Source organism: Penicillium diatomitis (genome assembly GCF_028827545.1).
Source record: "Penicillium diatomitis strain IBT 30728 chromosome Unknown utg000008l_segment0_segment0, whole genome shotgun sequence".
NCBI lineage: Eukaryota > Fungi > Ascomycota > Eurotiomycetes > Eurotiales > Aspergillaceae > Penicillium > Penicillium diatomitis.
The window spans coordinates 1,254,355-1,274,213 of NW_026623180.1; the positions used below are offsets into that span (position 1 = coordinate 1,254,355).

At 51.1% G+C, this 19,859-nt stretch overlaps 5 protein-coding genes across 5 annotated transcripts; 2 read left to right on the forward strand and 3 right to left on the reverse strand.

Annotated features, from left to right (window-relative positions):
* Positions 1-299: 299 nt before the first annotated feature.
* N7539_006453 (uncharacterized protein) lies at positions 300-4,141 on the reverse strand (the record flags this gene model as incomplete). The annotated part of the gene is made up of 2 exons (XM_056936055.1): positions 300-1,307; positions 1,376-4,141. 2 exons carry the CDS (start codon positions 4,139-4,141, stop codon positions 300-302), a joined length of 3,774 nt encoding a protein of 1,257 aa, XP_056788979.1.
* A 513-nt stretch (positions 4,142-4,654) lies between these two features.
* On the forward strand, positions 4,655-10,203 carry utp10 (snoRNA-binding rRNA-processing protein UTP10; the record flags this gene model as incomplete). The annotated part of the gene is made up of 3 exons (XM_056936056.1): positions 4,655-5,031; positions 5,094-9,691; positions 9,764-10,203. The coding sequence occupies 3 exons, from the start codon at positions 4,655-4,657 to the stop codon at positions 10,201-10,203; spliced, it is 5,415 nt and encodes a 1,804-aa protein (XP_056788980.1).
* A 594-nt stretch (positions 10,204-10,797) lies between these two features.
* N7539_006455 (glycoside hydrolase family 18 protein) lies at positions 10,798-12,437 on the reverse strand (the record flags this gene model as incomplete). The annotated part of the gene is made up of 6 exons (XM_056936057.1): positions 10,798-10,905; positions 10,982-11,517; positions 11,588-11,657; positions 11,718-11,777; positions 11,844-12,218; positions 12,297-12,437. 6 exons carry the CDS (start codon positions 12,435-12,437, stop codon positions 10,798-10,800), a joined length of 1,290 nt encoding a protein of 429 aa, XP_056788981.1.
* Positions 12,438-15,933: 3,496 nt separating this feature from the next.
* Positions 15,934-17,461, reverse strand: N7539_006456 (arrestin (or S-antigen), N-terminal domain protein; the record flags this gene model as incomplete). Its single annotated transcript, XM_056936058.1, has 2 exons — positions 15,934-17,186; positions 17,257-17,461. The coding sequence occupies 2 exons, from the start codon at positions 17,459-17,461 to the stop codon at positions 15,934-15,936; spliced, it is 1,458 nt and encodes a 485-aa protein (XP_056788982.1).
* Positions 17,462-18,137: 676 nt separating this feature from the next.
* Positions 18,138-19,794, forward strand: N7539_006457 (uncharacterized protein; the record flags this gene model as incomplete). The annotated part of the gene is made up of 6 exons (XM_056936059.1): positions 18,138-18,312; positions 18,661-18,763; positions 19,068-19,172; positions 19,258-19,365; positions 19,428-19,434; positions 19,489-19,794. 6 exons carry the CDS (start codon positions 18,138-18,140, stop codon positions 19,792-19,794), a joined length of 804 nt encoding a protein of 267 aa, XP_056788983.1.
* Positions 19,795-19,859: the final 65 nt, after the last annotated feature.

The window sequence follows — 19,859 nt, forward strand, 5'->3', positions numbered from 1 at the left end:
TGTCTGTAACATAGATGGCGAATCGAATGATATGGATTTATGTATCTTGTGCACTGGAGAGAAATAAATATAATGCAGTATCGAGACCAATGGATGGATTGCATGACTAACTAATGAAGAGGGGTATCGTGTGCTATTATCAAATGTGAAATAATGCAATCGCTCTCGTGGGCTCATTCATCCCAATGTCAGATCCACCCGATTTATCCTTGATTGAGAAGAGAAGAAGGAGGCCAGGGAATCATGTGTGATCAAAGATTGCGAAAGATGCAAAATGCCCCCCCCCCCCCCCCCGCAGGCTAATTCGTCCCTGTTTCGAACCCGTTCAACTCCTCCAGCAGCGCATCAAACCATGCATTAGCCTCCCTCTTGATTTTTGCCGCCTGCTCATCCCATTGTGCCAGTCTTTCGGTCAAGTCCGTTCTGATGCGCAATTGCTTTTCAGCCAGGAGGTTATAAAGCTCACGCATTTCGTCGAATGACAGGCCAACCGAGTCCATTGCAGAAGTGTTTCCGAGACGCTCGATGCCAAGCATCACTAGCTCTTTCGACCAGGGACAGGCGCGAATAGCCCGGTAGAGGACGTTCTTGGCGGCCTTCTTGTCCTTGGCCCCATCAAGCTCGAAGAGAAGGTAGAGCCTCCACATGGCGATGCTGGAATGTGCGCCCGCCACGTCGGGCGGCTGGTTATCCAACGTACCATGACGATGATACGGCGAACCCGCCTGATCATGTAAGGACTTTTCGAACGCCGCTCGTACTGCATGGATTGAGCCACCCAGAGATGAGAAACGCCAGAGAGCTGTATGAACAGAGAGCAAGTCAAGCGTCACATCTGTTCTCAAGGGAACGGCGGGTGGTGAATCGGACAGAGCTTGCTTGATGTAGCGATCCTCGGCGCCAGCCTTCACGAAACCCATTGGGTCGGCGACTCGATGCGTAATCGGAAGGCGTGACTCGTTCCACAGAAACAATGACAAAAACATCGTGTTATGGGGAAACGTTGTGACAATCTCCTTGAAGACCGATTGAGCAAGATGCACATTGACGTGACACCCCTTCTGATTCATATGGAAGAACATAAGCTTGACTAGCGACTGGTGCAGCAGCTCGAGAGCGAAAGCCTTGAAATTCAATGGATCCAATCGAGCATTGCTAGCCTGCGTGATAGCCGAATAGTAGGCCTCAAGAGCAGACTCGAGAGACCTTTTCGAGATGTACCGGGAAAGGGCAAGAGAGTCGGCACAAGCCACGAACACCCTTGCTCGACCTTGAGCCAAAGCGCGTTCGCAGAGTTGAAGGCAGAACTAAACGTTCTAATTAGCCCCTGAAGAAGCGGAAACTGTGGGGAAAGGTCGAGGGGTCATTAACTTACTCTCTCTAGTCTGAGCTGCACCATTGCATTGTACTCAGGCAGTGCAGAAACTGCGTGATACGCTGCCATCTCAAGCTCATCTTGCGCCATGGCATAGAGCAGATGCAGGGACCTGGCTTGATCACCCTCATAAAGCAACTCCGAGGCCCACGTGTTCCACAATAGCACACTGTCATCATACTCCTCCGTGTTCGCGAAAGACCTGCGTTCCTTGATAGCCGATGACCAGGTCAGGACTGCGCGGTCAGCAGAGCCCGACCGCCATTGCATTAGAGCAAACATATTGTAAAGTCGTAGATTCGAGGGACGAGCTCGCAGAAGACGCTTAGCATAATTTCTGGCTGTTTCCCGGCTGCAAAGGAACTCAACGGCGAGCGTATATTCGGCCAATTCAGTGTCTTTATCGAATCGCTCGACCAATTGCCGCAACGTTTGCCGTACCCAGCTCTTTTTAGGAATGGATGTGCCGTCCTCGGCGTTTACCCAAGGTCGCATGGAGGAGAACCAGTTCCGAGGAGAAAGAAGGGTATCGGCATTATGTAAGAAGTTGACGTGTGGGAACGACAACGGTAAGCGATTCTGATTCATACTGTCAGTCAAGTCCACCGCCCAGTCATGAACCACGGCCTGCATTGGGTTTCTAGGGCCATTTTGTAAGAAACCATCGCCACTCCATGAACGCGTCGTGTGATAATTGCCCGGGACCGTGAGATGTGGCAGGCCGCAAAAGTACAGAAAAGCATCCACAAGCAGCTTAGGCTCTCTCAGGAGAGAGAAGAATGGCAAGACTTGACTGATGTCGGATGAAAGCACAACCGAGAAAGTCGTGTCAACGTCAGCCCCGTAGTCCTCTGTACTTCTTGCGGGCAACGTGAAAGCTCGCGCAAGACTTTGCTCCTTTTGAGACCAGGAATGAAAAAGTTGCGAAGATGACGTGTCAGCCTGAACATCAGCACGAACTCGCTCGACTTGAACCGGTCTTCCTGTTTGCCAGCCGGATTCCTTGGATTCTCCAAGACGCGCAACCTCGGAATCCCAAAAATGAAGAAAAGCCTCCAGAGGTGTATCTTGCACCACCCCATCGATTGAACGAGGAGTAAAAAGGGCAAACTCCAGTGTTGCTTGCCACAGTCCGACGGCAAGCTCCGTATAGTCAGCTTCTTTAAGCACAAGAGACAGCCGCAAAAGAAGGTAGCATTGGAGTTCATCTCGGCGTGGAGAATTCGGATTTGCAGCGCCTTGTTCCATATGGCTGAAGATCAATGACTTGTAGTTATCCACAGAGAACTCGTGGAAGTCGTGCTGACGGGTGTTCAGATAGTTTAGTACCAGAAGATGCGACTCGGGATGTCTTCGCAACGCGACTGTCCATGCATTCAGAAGCCTCTGGCGATCCCATAGCTTGCTACCTTCTTTCAGGAGTTCCATTCTCAGAAGATCTGTACCCGCGGTGGTGCCACACTTTTTCAGCGCGTCCTCAAGCAGGCCTAGCTTGACATCGGCGACAGCCCTCTCTTCTGAGGCGGTCGGTGAACGCGAGTCATCTGCAGTGCCATGGATCAGCGTCTGCAGCTTGACAAGTCTGAGCCATGCCGCAACGTCTGCTGGGTGGGAACTGAGCTGGCGCCTCAACTCTGCTTGCTGAGACCGATTTCTTGATTCAGCAGCAACTTGGAGGCTTTCCACTTGGCTTTCCTGGCTGATAGCAAACTCCATACCCTCAGGAGCTCTCACATCATCTTTGGCCTTGCCAAGAATAGAGCGATAGGCGTGGCGCTCATCGTCAGAATCATATGAGCCTCCACCCTTGGCGGCTTTCAGTTCTGCATTAAGTTCATACTCCTTCGTCCCCTGGGGGCTGAAAGCAATGTAATCGCCCATTAGGCCCTCATCTGAAGCGAAGGCGGGATCGTCAAGAAATCTGAAAAGGCTCGAAGGTTGCTGGGAGCGTTGCGACAAAGACAATGAATTCCTGCTGTCTTCCTGATTTCGATTTTTGTCGCGGACAATAACAATGTCTTTATCCGATATGTCCCGTTCAATGGTCATCTGCGCGGGCAAACCCAAGACTTGACCAGAGCCAAAGCGTGTGTACGTAGGGGTGTCAAAACGATGCGCAGTGCCATACTTGAGAACCGAGCGATCTCCCTTGGTCTCAAGTAGGAAGTCCCTACTGGAGAATGTATCTGACTTTTCACTGTGGTCAATCCCATGCTTTGGAGTGTCAGATGTTTTCAGTCTTTCGTCGCCGACAGTTCTGCTAGCCGTGCTGTGCGTCGGATTCGCACCAAGCTCATATCTAGCTTCATCGTCCCTGTGAGCCGAATGATGGCGATAGCCCTGAAAGGAACGGGAGCGAGATCTCCCACGAGAGTCACGACGCTTGTCGTGTTCCCGAGTTTCATGAGGAGACCGAGTGTGAGAGCCATGATCCTTGAAAGACCGGGAGCGAGATCTTTCATGAGAGGCACGACGATGACTGTATTCCCGCCTTTCATGAATTTCATGAGGGGATCGGGAACGATTGCCATGACCCTTGCGAGAACGAGAGCGAGATCTACCTTGGGAAGCCCGACGATTTCTGTATCCTCGGCTTCCATGAGGAGGACGGGAGTGATGGCGTTGGGAATGTTGTCTCGAGCTGCGGACACCTGAGGTTTCAGTTTCTCGATCAGCTTTCGAGGCATCCGGAGAAAGCTTGAAGCTACTGAACTTCGGGACAGCATTTTTGTCCTGTATCTTGATCAGTGTCGACTCCTGATACATTCCTCAATCTCAAGCCTGACTTACCTCCTTTGACTCTGACGAGTCCATTATCAAAAGCTATCCACCTGTCGAATGACTACCTGTGTAGATCGGTTGTAGCGGAGTAAGGATTATCCGGCGGTGAGAGGTTTTCGGAGTAATGATGATCCGAAGGTAGGGTGGTCCGAAAGAGATTGAGAAAGGATAATCCGAAGGTGAGTGATGCGGACTAAGGATGATCCGGTGGTGAACGGTCCGAGAGTCCAGAGCGGTGGATTGAGACTCGAGGCAAACCTGAATTACAGAGGTCGAAGGCGGTAAAGATGAAGAGTGGGGCCCAGCGGATATTGGATTTATTCCGGGATGAGCAGGCGGTGGATCAAGTCGCCGACAGAAAAAAAAGTTGATTGTCTAACACCAGTCTCGAAACTTACGCGCTTCATTTGAGAGGCAGCAAACAGCATTCAGGAGGGAGAGAAATGGCTCATGGTGATTCGCATTAAATTTGATATAATCTGAGCTTCTCCCACAATCATGGCATCCTCCCTCGCGGCTCAATTGTCGCAAATTGCGGCCAAATCGACCCACCAGCTCGATCTCAAAAAGCAGCGCATCTCGCATTCGCAGTCGCTGATCTTTGATCGCAAAGTCGCTTCTACGCAAGATTTTGACACGATATATGATATTTGTCATGATGGATTCTTAGAGCTTTGTTCGCTCGACTCCCGCTTTGAGGAGTTTGAGCGGTCGATTTTCAGTGAGCAAAGCAAGGCAGAGGACCGTACAGAGCTCAACGCCTCCCAGAACCAAGAATTAGATGCTGTTATTGAATCTTTCTTGGCCCTGGTTGGTGGACGGCTGCAGTTGAGTCCCGCCGTCAAAGCTGTCGACTGGCTTGTCAGACGTTTCCGGTATGTTGATATAGATTCGTACCACACGAGAGACTCCGATCTGTGCTAACCGTGTTCACAAGTGTTCACGAATACAATACGGCCTGCATCCTACTTACGTTCCTTCCTTATCACACTACCCCCCTGTTCCTGAATCTCCTTTCCATCCTACCAAACGACCTGACGCCGACATTCAAAGTACTCTACCCTTACAAGACTGGCCTCATCAATCCGCCACGCCATCCACTTGTTCACAGCGCCACCACAAACAAGGCCTTTTTCGCTGCACTGAACGAGTATGTCCTGAAGGCTTGCCAGCAAAATGCGCAGAGTCATGCATTGCTGTCTTTTTGGGCTAGTGTTGTGACTGAGGCAGTAGCAGGCATGCTTGATAGCGCTCGTTCAGGTCGAAGGGAAGCCGAGAAGCAAAAGCATGAAGACATCCTGATCCGTGTTCTCCCTCTTCTGAGCCGCGCGTTTTCGCTCAAGCCAGTCTCTGAACTGATTGTAAGCTGCTACATGATCTCAGTTGTGCTAGCCCAAAAAGCTTCATTGACGGACTCGGTGCTTGATGGCCTCATGGAGAGTGTTGTAAGCTCTTGGTCCGAGGAAACACTGAGCTCTGGTATGATCTGTCTATCAATTCTCGCAAGCCAGAAGAGCTTTCCGATCTTGCCACGCAAAGTCTTCAAGGCCGTCTCGCGCCTCGAGCTGCCAATGAAGCAGTTGTCTGAGATCTCGGCTCTGTACCCGACCTCGAAGCTGCTCCTAGCCCTTGTTGCAGGATGTGTACACAACCTTCATAAACAAAAAGATGTGTCCCGACTTTCTCTCCTGTCTTCAATCATTGGAAATAATATGCTTCAAGGCGAAGATCTGAGAGCGGCCATGGCTGTTGTGCTCAAAGCTGCCAGTGATTCCGACGAGACCCGGGGGATGTCTCTTGAAATTCAAAGTCGCCTCGCAGAAATTGTTCAAGGTTTCAGTCAATCCCCACCGTTGCAGTTGGAGTTCAAGAAAGTGCTTGCGGAGCCGTCCTTGGATGTTCCTGCGCTTGAGCATAATCTGCAGACAGTCGTTGATACCCCCACGCAGCTGGCTGGTATTAAGGATGTGGACATGGAAGACGTGGAGGGGACCTTGGAGAAATTTGCACCGGCCTTGGAGTCGCTCAAGAACGAGCCTTTGTTCCCAGCCTCGTTCCTCGGCAAGTCTTCTATTCCTGAGTTTGATAACCTCGTCCAAGTCTTCGCACTCGCAGTCGACTCGGATGTCAAGATCGAACAGTTCACGGATCTACCCATGCTGGGCAAAAAGAGCGCTACAAAGGAGTCCCAGTTCATGTCTTTCTTTGTTCGAGTCTTTTCTGGTCCGTACCCGATTGGTACAAAGGTGGCAGCGCTTAGCGTTCTCTCGTCCGTCATTGAATCCGCGGCGACAGATTTCGACCCCCAGGCGCTGCTTCCAACACTGATTGTTGGTCTGGCAGATTCATCAGAGCGCATTCGCCGCGAAAGTGCTGGTGTGCTGGCTCGTATGTGCTCCTTCTACAAGACGAACCACAAGCTTGACGCGGTCCGCCCTTGGGGCTCATCCAACATCTACGGCAATTCCAAGGTGCCCGTTGCCGTACAATGGCTTGCTCCGTCAGATGTACAACATGTGCTTGAATATGCCATTCTCCCATTCCTCGAGGAATATACTCTTGACTCTACCTATATAGTCAAGGTGATCGATGCTACTATTCGCGGAGTTGTGCTTTCGGAGAACTCTGGAGCTCACGAGCTGAAGAAGTCATTGCGCACCAGCCTTTTCACATCCCTTTGTTCGCATGTTGTCAACATGCCAATTCTCGCGCCCAAGTTCACTCTTTTGAGCATCCTCAACAAAATCACAAAAGCTCCCGGAACTAGCCATGCTAAAGAACTTTCTCCGCTACTCGAGTACTGGCGAGGTCTCAGCCAGTCCGAAGTTGATCAGCTTTGTCAGAAGGAGCGTCTATCTACTGCCGGCTGCGAGCAGGAAGTGATTGCGATTATTACTCCTCGAGATGATGATCCGTTTGGCATGCTCCTCTCTTATGTGACTCGACCCTCGACCTCCACGAGAACATCCTTTGTCATTGCTGTCTTTGAAAGGATCAAGGCAATTTGGTCTAAGACAGCCGAGCAGGTCCAGTTTGTTGCCTCCCAGAAGCTGTTGGATATCTCACTCGGTGTGACCGCCGATGAGTCTGCTCTGTCAGACTATTCCCGTGATGTGCTGCGCAGTGTCGACCTGTCTGGAGCGATCCTCGTCAGCTTCATCCGCAAGATCCCAGTCTCCTTGACTGACATTGAGAGCATGGGTCCCGCGCCCAAGAGAAGGAGGACTAGCCAGACGAACATGGTTGCCATGAGCGTGAAGGATGAGGCCGAGCTCAGCAAACTCATGGACAAGATGACTTTCATTCTTGAAGTGATCGACAACTCAAACCCGGGCTCCCACCCCGAGTTGGCTGATGGCCTGTTCCAAACCCTAGCCGCCCTCCATCATTTCAAGACGCAGATCCAGTCTGGCATGAGCTACCTTCTGAGTCTGACGCTCGGTAGTCTCTTGGCTATTGTGAATAATTCCAAAGCATCTGCGAAACCGCTGTTTGACACTTCTGCTATTCGAGCAGACCTGGTTGTTGATTGCGTTCGAACTACCGACAGCCCGCAAGTCCAGAATGCAGCGCTTCTCTTGGTGGCTGGCCTTTCAGTCATTGCTCCCGAGCTCGTCCTCCATAGTGTGATGCCAATCTTCACGTTCATGGGCTCAAGCGTTCTGCGGAAGGATGACGATTACTCTGTCGCTGTCATTGACCAGACAATTGACCAAGTGGTTCCAGCTCTTATTCAATCTCTCCGCAACCAGAAGCGCGACATCGTCTCGGGTACCTCCGAGCTTCTGCTCAGCTTCACAGCTGCCTTTGAGCACATTCCCTCCCACCGCCGATTGCGCCTGTTCCATGCACTGATTACGAAGCTTGGTACACAAGACTTTCTGTTCGCTGTATTGGCAATGCTAGCCAATCGCTATGCTACAGACAAGGACGTTCTTACTTTGATGACCGCCGTAGCTTCAGACACATCACCTGTTGTCGAGTTAACTACATACAGCAAGTATCTCAACCTGGTCATCGATGCGCTCAAGGCAAAGCCTGGGATTTCGAAGGTTCTTCTCGGGATTGGAAGTGATGATGGCCGTGAGCCCCAGCAAGTCGCTGTTGATTTGCTCCGAGACCTTTCTCACTTGCTGAAGCACTCTACTCTGAAGGCGAAGCTGGAGGCCGCATTCGAGACGGAGAACGAAGTAGCCGATCAAGTTCGAGCTTGCTTCTCTCGTGTTCTGGAGCAAGTTCTTGGACTCGGCGAGCACGTGCAAAGTATGAAGCCTGTCAGCCATGCTTGTGGTGAAGTGCTGGGATCACTGTTCGGTACATTGTCACTTGTCGACTTCTTGGACACGATTGAAGTTCTTCTGCAAGGACCCAATGATGACCTTCGGCGCAAGGTGCTTCGATTGCTCGAAAACCGCCTTCGACAAAACCCTGAGCGAGACAATGAATCACAGATCCGTGTGCTGGACTTCTTACCCACTCTCGTCACCATCGTGAAGTCCTCGCCTGATAAGCTGCTTAAACACGCAGCTGTCGCATGTATCGATCGTATCACTGAGAAATATGGCCGCAAAGACCCCTCCAAGGTCATTGCTGCAGCTCAGGTTGTTGCAAGCTCATCGTGCATCGGCCAAGATGACGAGCGCATTCGCATCATGGGTGTCTTGTGTCTTGCTTCAATGGCGGAGGTGCTTGGCGAAGCCATGATCCCAGCCCTTCCCGACGCAATGAAGCGTTCTTTGGAGCTCCTGGAGTTGAGCTTGACCCCCAACAAGGAGAATTCTCGTCTACATGATGCCGTGTTCTCCTTGTTCTCTGCATTGCTCGTCAATATTCCATTCATGCTGTCGCCATCTCATCTTGACCAGATGCTTGGACTTGCGTTCAAGTCTACCGAGGCGGACCTCGAGGATGCCTCGGACGCCTCGCGCATGGAGACTTTACGGCTTATCGCATCACGAAAAATGGATCTTGCAACCAGCCTTGGCGCGATCGCCCGTAACTGGCATCATGCTGTCGAGACCGGTCCTATCGCAGTGACTGAGACTCTTGAAGTACTTGCGCTTGCGATCGAGAAGAACCCCAAGTCATCAGTGTCTAAGAACGTGGGTCTTCTTTCTAAGATTCTCTTTGACGCTTTCGATCTGCGTCGCGAACAGATCAGTCTCGGTGACGCGTCTGATTTCGACGCCTCTGATCTTGAGGAGGCAGAGTCATCTCTCAACGACGTTACTATCAAGATGATCTACAAGCTGAATGATAGCACGTTCCGCCCATTGTTCATAAAGCTTGTTGAATGGGCAACGTCCGGCGTCTCTAAGACTAATGAGCAGGGCCAAATCTCCCGTCTTACCACCTTCTACAATTTCCTCCAGGTGTTCTTTGGTACATTGCAATCCATTGTCACTGGCTACTCAAATTACGTTCTGGAGAACATTGTCGAAGTTCTTGGCAAGGTCGGGCCTGCCAAGGCCACGAAGGCCCTTTGGCTGGCTGTTCTGCGCACTTTACGCAATTCTTTCGAGCATGATCAAGATGGTAAGATTCCCTTTGCCTTTTAGTAGAACGATGATCGTGATGATTATGAACGTCTTTCTAACAATCAAACAGAATTCTGGCAATCACCGTCGCACCTGGCCAGTATCTCTGGGCCTCTCATTTCCCAACTGACGCACGCTACCACGTCCAAGACCGCAGCTCTCGTTGCCGAAGAGGTTGTGCCCACCATTACGGAACTGGCCGTGGCCGCCGACTCGACGGATAACTACAAGGAGCTCAACATGGCTCTGATGAGATATCTCCGTCCCTCCGCAACAACGCTCAAGTCCTCCGGCGGCGACAATGCCTTCACGCGCCTTGCTGCCTTGAAGGCCGAGCAAGCTCTCACCGAGCAGCTTGGTGAAGAATGGCTGGCTCTTCTCCCCGAGATGCTGCCGTACATCAGTGAGCTAATGGAGGATGAGGATGAGAGTGTCGAACGCGAAGTGCGCAAGTGGGTGAAGCAGATCGAGAGTGTGCTTGGTGAGCGACTTGATGATATGTTGACTTGAGGTCCCTGTTTGAGGACTGTTGTACAAAGATTGGGCATTTCCTGGCGTTTTGTAGAATAGATTAGACCACTTTTGGTGAGCTTTCGTCAAGCATTCTATTCTACCATAAAAATTATTTTCCATGTGGATCTGGCATTCATATACTGCACTTGTTATAAGCATAACCCTTATCAAGGCCTCGCTAAGAAGGACAAGTAGCCGTGATCTGAAAGAATGACAATGTCTGAATCAAAGGGCACAGATTGGAGTAACAAGGCAGTTAACGATAGACTAAGCTGCACACCTAGCGAGCTGGCTCGCAGTGCCGCGGATGACATGTTCGAAAAAGATAATGACAGCATAAGAGTGAATGACCGTATGTACTACTGTCTGTGACAGTGAAAAGAGTAAATGATAGGGAAGGGGGTCAAATGACAAGCAGAAAAATAAGTGACTGTGAAGTGGCAAGTGCCGAGAGGATAGGGAATGACGGTGGAAAAAAGACGGCCATGATGGAATAGGTAACGACAGTGAAATGACTTCATAATCTTCCAATCCGTTCCAGATGGCCTTGGAAGAGATTCCATTTCCCCGAGCGAGGAGAATCAAGCGTTCTCAGCTTGATGGAAAGCCAGCCTTCAAGTTGTCATAGCTGGAGACTGGGTAACTCAGCTGATTCGGGCTTTGGTCTAGAGCACCGACGCCGCCGAATTGGTTCACAACCTAGAGAGACTGTGATTAGTACGCCGAAAGTTTGATATGGACACTTCGATGCTGAAATGAGGGCCTGTGAACGTACAGTGGTGATCAGACTGTCAGAGCCAGTCTTGTCGCTGCTGCTCTCCCACCACATGCCTCCGCCAAGTCCCTTGGACTGAATATACTGTGCCTTGAGCTGGGCAACCTGGGGAGTGTCATAGCTGACCATCATGCGTTGGGCGGAGTCATAGCTATAGCTCGCTATTTCTTGACTCAGGAAATTGACAGATGCGCCGGTCAAGGGCAAGGCCTTGTAGTCCCAAACACCATTCTCCCAGCTGCCACTTCCCACGCCACTGAAAGGTTTACCGGGCCCATCGGTGCTCATGAATGAGCGGCCGTAAAGGGGCATTCCCATGACAATCTTATTCGCAGCAACACCGTTGGCCGTGTAGTAGCTGATTGCCTGGTCGGTGTTGAAGGGTGTACTCGCGGGGTTGCTCGTCGAGGCGAAAGTATTGGCATCGTGGCCTGCGATAGTGTCCCAGCTTCCGGAGTAATCATAGGCCATCAAGTTCCAAAAGTCCAAATACTTGTCCATCTGAGCCATATGCAACTGCTGGTAGTTTGACGGACCTTTTTCCGCATGTCAGTGAGATTGATGATCACTGATACTAGCATCTTAGAGGGCAATGAAATAACTCACCTGCAGGGCAAGCGACGGTGATTTCGAAGTGATAATTGTTCGCATTCGCCGCACTGTAGGTATCCAAAGACTAGAGATATCATTAGCCAAGCAGGACCTATATGCACTCCTCGCTTCGAGGCTGTCTTACCGAGCGGAGTTGCTGCAAGGTAGAGACCATGTTGTCTGCTTGGGCGCTGTTGGCAGGGTACTGTTCCGGTTAGCCCATACTCAGACTGCTCAAGCATCTGTCGCTTGGTGTAAAATAATGACATACCTCCCAATCAATATCCACTCCATCAAAACCAAGGTTCTTCACCAAGTCTGTTGCGGACGAGGCAAAAGTGGCCCTTCCAGAGGCGGTGCTCAAAGGTGCGGCAAAGTTGCTCGAGTATGTCCAGCCACCAATGGATAGTAGGACTTTCAGCTTGCGGTTTCTCTGCTTGAGAAGGAACAGCTGCTTGACACAGCCATAGACATTGTTTCCGGTCTCGCTCCACGAATCTCCAGGGTAGTGCTTGTCAGTGTCCGCCCAAGAGTCGGAAAGGTAGACCTCTCCAGTGTCTGGGTGGACATTGGCAAAAGCGTAGAGAACGTGGGTCAGTCTCTCAGCAGGAAGGTCCTGGGGGTTGAAGTTTCGGCCATAGATAGCCTTCCAGTGAAATTGTCAGCGATTTGTCTTCGAAAAACAGCCTATCCATCCAGGGAATGATGGATTTATAGAACTAACCCAGTTGACAAAGTATGCAACAGAGCGATATCCAGCGGAAGCACGAGCCTCAAGCTCGGTGCCATTGATATGATGAGAAGGAATGACTGCACCTTCCACCAGCCATGCAAGGCCGAGGACGAGGGGAAGAAAGAAGCGCATAGTAAAGGAGTGATGAGTATTTCTTCGAGGGAATGTCTGGTCGGTCCGGCGACTCTGGTGATGAAGAAAAAAAATCAAAGGAAGCCAGGATGCAGGTCCATACTATTTGTACCTCTTTGAAGCCGTCCTTTGAAGAAGCCTCGTTCTCTCGAGAATGCCACACTAGCCGCACGAAGGGATCGGCTGAAGCAAGTAACATGACGGCCTTGGAAGGACACCCTCTCTTCAAGGTCGCTTTTGCGAAATGAGCTCAATCAGTTGAGTACAGCAACCTAGATGCGACTCGCTCACACTTCCCTGTCAGTTTGCTCGTTTCGGTAACCGCCGTGAAGATCGGAGGGCTCATTGTCTGCACATGGTCAATGCGACCACCACGACCGTCTCAACGGTGGTCGAGTCAGGAAGGGTCACATCCCTGGTGACTGCGAAGCAATAAATTGACCCAAAAAAGCAGTGCAATATGACCCCATAACTGGTGGGATTTGCACAGTAAGGAATGAATACTTAAACGCTTCAGGCTTGTGAAACGCGACGCCACATACCAGTTGAACACTATGGACGTGCAGCGTCAAGCCATGACTAACGCCGGCGCTGGAGAGTTGTTGCCTTTGAATCACCAACTGGCGACTGCCCACTGCCAACGACGCTAAGTCGCTCTCAGGGGTCATTTTGGGAAAGGTGAATGAACTCTGAAACGTCAAGCCTTCACCTAGCATCCCAGTCGCGAACGTTGCATTTTCCGTTCTCGTTCTTCTTCTGGTCGGCCGCTAAGGCCCTTGATCAGCCAGTCTTCACGAAGACTAATTGATCCTCCAATGTAACTCGGTCACGGTGGGAAATTGATCACGATAGATCGATAGATAACGCTGCATCTGAATCATTGAAGGTTGTTCGTTTCGGCTGCAATCTTGACGAATGAGATCGCAGAGAGGGCGACCTGGTCGGCACGAGCTGCAGGAACGCATCACCCGCGCGATGATCAAATGTAACATTCAAGAACCATGCGACCGGGGCATGTGCCATGCGACCTTGGACGGGAAACAGCGTCCTCATTTGGTCTCGAGTCTTGTAGGATCGAGCTCGGAGGTTTGACTGGAATTGTCCAAGTGCGCGAGGTCGCTTGACCGAGCCATCACTTCTCCATCGTGATCGCTCTGGGGATGCCTCCTTTCTGGTTGCTTGCAGACCCACTGGGACCTGACGCACATGGGGACTGAGAATTGCCTGCCGAAATTTGTCTTAGATCGGATCTCCGTTGTCTCGGCTATGAGTTCCGCTAAGAGTGATGAATGTTGTGAAACCGAGTGCCTGAGCGAGGCTGCATTGCGGGGAGAATGCTGTGAGATCGTCACGACAGAAAGCGTGTGCACATCCCGGCCATCTGCAGAGTATCTGCAAAGGCTCACCTCGACCTTGGAAACAACATGCCGTTGCTTTCAAGACCCGAATAGCTTCATGGCGAAGAATCGCATGTATTCATTGCGGTCTGGCTTCGTTTCTGTCAAGCTTGTTCTGGTCCTGTTGAAGTGTTGTCGATCTTCCACTTCAACGCGTCTTTCACACTTGACCGTCGGTCACATGGTCAGCTGATGCGAAGTGCAATGCGCATACATACCACTTGTACGAAAGCTCAGAATTTCCAATTAGGTCAAGAATCCTTCCATTTCGCTACTCTCATCATCTTGAAGACGATGTAGCACGCGACTGTAGCATATCTTGCATCCACCAGACATTGTCATGGGCCTAACGTGCATAGAATGCTTGCAGAATCACGTTTGGCGCACGAAATCCAAAGCTTGCATAGGTAGGGCTCGAAGATAACAGATGTAGCAATCACAATGATTCTGCCCTATCTCTATCGTTTACAGGTAGTGTGCGGGGACTCCACGTGAAAAAAGTATGGTTGCATGAACTAGGATGCCAACGGTGGTGATGCATGAGATGGCTTGATCATGCTAATCTGTATGAAGATATGAAGTAGCATCTAATCTCGGATAGATGGAACATGCAAGGTCACCTCACCGAGAAATCGCACTTTTATTAGTCTGGGCGTCGTTGCATGCATGTGACGACCGGGAGATGAGACGATTTTGAAGATCTGGGAGAAAGTGCAAATTCCGACATACAATAGAACTCAAATGGTGATTCAATGTATTCTCAGGAAATAGAACTGACCCGGTCACGAATCCCGATGTTGCTTTGGTTTCTGGGAATTTGCTCTAAGAGCCATATGGAAAATGTTCCCTAGAGAGGCCTCGTAGTTCAAATCATCTTTCTGATGATCCCCCATCGCGATTGTTTCTGTCAATACGTAGTCTCCATGGAGTCAAAGTCTCCCCCGGAGCAGTCACCTCAAAACCGGCTATCGATGTATATCAAGAACTTCGAAAACGAGTCTAGATCTCAAGTCTCTCACTATGAGATATGCAAATGAATGACTGCCATTATCACTCGAATACCATGGTTCAGACTCAAGTCCAAGACGTCTACCTAGCACGCCGAGGCTCGAGATTCAGGTTGATTCTAGATGCATTTCGATGAATGGGAGTATCCGTGGATAGCTCGATCAGGCTCCCGTCTGGGACTCTGGAACTCCTCGACTTAAAAATAAATAGTGGAACCCACATTTTGCCGCCAATGTGGCCAAGTTGAGCTCCATATTACATCAAGACTCCAAGTTTTGAGGTGAATTCTTGTCAGCCGAATGTTGTCCACCACTTCCGGCGGCCCGAATGGACCTGGGCTTTGGGCGTGGTTGTGTGTGCTTTGTTGGTTAACTATCTTATTATGGAATACCTTACTAACCCCCAGGCTGAATGGCTTTGTTATCTCTTTTCTGTGCGAGTCGACTAGGTAGAAATCGCTTAGCTTGATTGAGTAATATAATCTCTTGGGCGTAGCAAGGGCAAAGCAGGCTTGGCTCGAATCATTATAAAGTGTAAACTCCCACAGAGTCTAGTACGAGTGACCCGACATGGGGTACATTACATACCTTACCTTCCAAACTCATGCCTGGAGATAACGACAAAAATAATGACGATCTGCGAGAGTCTACTTCTTGGATCCATTTAATCTGGTGTTAATGTTTATACATAATCTTTGATCGGAATATTTTGCAAATGTGTTGAAGAAAGATGGTATCATATATATATTCCTATCAAAGAAGAACAAAGCAATATAATGGGTATTATGGTCGAGAAGATCGACTGCGCTCGACTGCACATTATCGTAATAAGAGGCCGCTGGCCGAGAAACACGATGAACACGCAGGGTAGACATGCCGGATAGACATGCCGGATACGAAAGAACGAGAACAAATTTGCTTTTGTGCGATGGACATTGCTTGAGCGATGTGGGTATTTCCAATGCAGGATGGAATTGAACCGCGGAAACGAGAAATCAGAAATGGAAACGTCGAGCTAGGAGAGTGAATGGGGTATAAAGATATCATCAGTAAGGGTGTAGGGTCACGCGCGCCGCACTGACGGTGACGGGACTACGAGTACCCCGGCGGGGCCTGGAGATTCGTAGTGACGACTGACTCAGTAGGCGGGGCGACTGAACGAGGTTGAAAATACTCCTCCACTTCTTCTGGGGTAACGATCACGCTGGCCCCGTTTTTGGACGAGGGGGCATTGTCAGGTTGTGTGATGACTTGGATTGGGAGACGCAGAGAGATGGTCGGGGTGAGAACATTGGCACCCGGAGTGTGGTAGGTCAAAGAGAGGTCGAGGGCATAGATGCGAGAGATCAGGCAGGAGTGGAAGGTTGGCACAAATGCTTTGTTCTTGGGAAGGCTGATGGGGATCACCAGCGATGTAGTGAAGTAGGTGGCCTTGGCATCGGCAGTGGTTGACTCCTGTGAGTCGTCTGAGATCATTGACAGCATCGACGACCGTCGCTCCGGCTCAAGTTGTGTGGTGTGCTTCTTCCACTGCGCGGAGGCAACGCACAGGTTGGAAATTGAAACAGTGTCGATGAAGAGTCCCTGGCCCACTTGGCCATGGTATGTGCCCGTCTTCTGCGTAGGAAAATCCTCCCAGGGTGCTGCGCCAAAGTGGGTGCTGACCCGGATCTTACTTGACAAGGAGCCAAGTTTGGGGGGCTGCTCACCCCCGGCGGGATCGAATCTCAAATGGATCCTGGCGACAGTGGTGACAGTGTTATCAGCTGCAGAACCAAGAGGAAGCAGCCGAATGGGACTGGGTTGCGACGCGGAAGCAACCAATCGACCCAGCTTGCCTCGCAGGAACCCTCGTTTCACGAGTTTCTCCTTCTGAGTGATGTACACGGTGTGATCCGCCACGTTAATCGGAGGCTCCTCTTCGACAGTCGGAATGATGCGAACCTTCTTGGCCGTGCTGGCCAAAGTCTTGAGCCCGCCTTGGTCGCCAACGGGTTTCTTCAAAACCGCAGCACGCACTGTATAAGATACCTGACACATGCTGGGAGCCATATCATCTAGCAATACCTTGCCATTGCCAGCCAACATGGGATCACCCAGAGTCGGTGGTAGTGTCGTGTGTGCATGGTGAATGTGGATACTCGACCGCGGGTGGGTGCAGGCCTGCGGGAGCAGGCGATCGGGTACCACAAACGTGAAGGGATATGAATAGGTTCGGCCAGCTTCCAAAATTCTTGGACAAGGGTATTCTGACTCTTCAATTGGCTGACGGAGCTTCAGGAACATCTGCTGGGAGCCTGTACGCCCCGGACATGCGGCACGCTCCACGATAGCATGCGACGACCCTGTGTGGAATGTCAACCCTGCACATACAACGCACGCAAGGAGGCAGACATGTTCGTGCAATGAACGTACCTTGGAAGATAATCTCGACTTCATCGAAGCGGGTGTCTGTGTCTACCTTGACGGTGACATGGCCCTCAATGCGATCACTGGTTGTGTATGAACTGACCAGCCCTGGCTTTTGACCGACCAACAGTATGTCGATTTTTGGTACAGACCGACGGGTGAAGATGTCGAGAGATTCTGACCCATAGCTCATGATGGACCGAGTCGTCATTTTGTCTGATTGAAGTGTGTTGTTGACTCTGGGAACGTTGAACAATACCCAAGCTGCTTGCCAGACAGGGAGGTGAAGTGTGAGGTAGCCGATCGCGTGCCTTTTGTATCACAGCTTCTCTGCTGCTAGTCGGCCTCAAGTATGCGGGGCCAACAAGGGCGGCGGGAGTTGCGTCACCTGAGAGAATCGCTTTCTGATCGTAGACTCTGATCAAGCCTTTTGGGAACAACTAAGGGCAGAGGGAGGAGAAGGGGTGAAGCGACAGAAAAGAAAAGGCCCTTCGATGTTGCCTTTGGTCTTTTGTTTATATTTCTCCAAGGGGCCTTCCACAACAGTGAGGCCTGGGGAAAAAAAAAGATAATATAGTAAAAGTGGACCTGTCGTGTAGAAGCGCACTGGGGCTCTTTCCGTGCTCCGTCAAGCTCAATTTCCGATGATGCAGGAAATCAATAAATCGACAATGAGGACAACCACGGGGGTTCTCTCTTGAAGGCCTGACGGCGGCGCTCTCATGCTTTTTGTACAAAGGCCTAATGTATTGATAGCCACGTCCACGAGGGGCTCACGTATGCGGTCAAGGCTGCTTTACAAATCCATCTAGATGCCTTTTAGCCTGGAGCATGAGTCATCAATAACTTTACGGGACCTTCCAGAGCTTAGCCGATCACTACATCAGATGGATGCCTTAGTATGGCCCAAGGGCGTGCTAGACTTGGAGGGGAAACGGCACATTTCACGTGGAGAGGATGGCTCAGGCCAAGAAGACGGCGAAGCTGCAGCCGACGGTCCAGATGGAACGGTCGAGCCAGACGAGTCAGTCAGGACTCAGGATTCAGGACTCTGTAGTCGTTGTGAGTCAGCACCAGAATGATTGGAGCTGATCTCACTGCCTCCATACTGTCACGCCCTGTAGGAGACATGTGCCACGCCCTCCGGCACAGAGGGCCGCGTGTCTAGCGTCAAGTAAGGAAGTTCCTCTGAGAAACAGCTCTCTAGCCTGAATGGGGGGTTTGGATCCAAACAAGAAAAAAAGGAGAGATGCAGACATACAATGATTGCGGCTCGCTAGAGGTGCCATATGGCTTCGGCCATCATCCACCCGATCTAGTACTCCATTCGTACTATTTCCGAGAAGGGGATAAAGCCATCATCGCCGAGCTCGTCCAAGGTTCGAGCAAGAGACATACACCCCATTCCAGCGTCCACACCACACCATGAGCGTCCTGACGCGACCCCTCCAACGGGCTCATGGACTCCATTCCTGGAGAGCACTGATGTCGTGCATCTGTCCAAAGCCGTGCGGTATATTCGATGGACATGTGGGGTGCCTGGCCGACGCCAGCGATTGTTCAAGAACTGTGGATGAGGCGTAGCACGGATTGTGAAGGCCTGCCTTGTGCACGCCCTTGAGGGTCCTTTGGGTCTCCACCTGCGGCTTTTGCAAGTGGGGGGATCCACTTGCATCAATGACAATCCTTGGCGCCGGTCGTTGACGCCGGCTTGCTGGCTGGGAAGACGAAAGGCCAGTCCCGCGGTCAGAAACCTTCAACCCTGACTCAGAATGAACGGCAACGCATGCCTATTGGAGTAAGCATGACCTTGGTAGGGTCATCGATCTCGCGGTGGACTGCCTGGCTGAACCTAACGACAAGCGAAGGCTGCACCATCTCTCTCTGGTCAAGGTGACCGGTGTGGTCCGAGTGTCAACAGGGTTTGTCAGCCTGAGAGGGCTCCGACCTCCCGAAACTGATCGACCCGAGAGACAAAGAATTGATTCGGCTCTCTACCTCTTGCAGTCTGGCTCCTACGGACTCCTACAGGGGCTCCATATCTTTCCACGGCAATGACACCATTGATGGGGTTCCCATCTGGGACTTCACCGACGAGAATGACAAAACAGACGGGTTTAGCCGACAGTCCCAGGAGTCGGGAGGATCCAGAGTTTTCCGACCATAACCGCACCAAGTCCGATTGTACGTAACTACACAAGATACATCATGTGACAATTGCTTGGAACGTAAGATCAGGGGAAGCTTGAGACCAGAAGGCTGGCGGGTCGACGGCAACCAGCGTGCGTTTTTGCGTCACCGGGCTACGGCAGCCCGACCAACAGTACTGAGTCTCGGGGATTCTTCACTCAACGGGGATCCCCTCTCGGTCTGAGATGCCGCCGGGCGGTTGCTGTTCACGCCGAGCTGGATCCGATGACCTCGGCTGCGAGTCATGCAATTGCAGTGGCTTCGGGTAACCTACTGAGGACAGCCATGTTCTTGCCAACGAAGACGGCGTCTGAGGCTGATATGCAAATGGAGAGAGAAGAGATGGAAGAATGATGGAAAGAAGGGGGGGTTCCATTGATGCGGGCTATCAAATCTACGAGAAATGTTCCGACAGATAA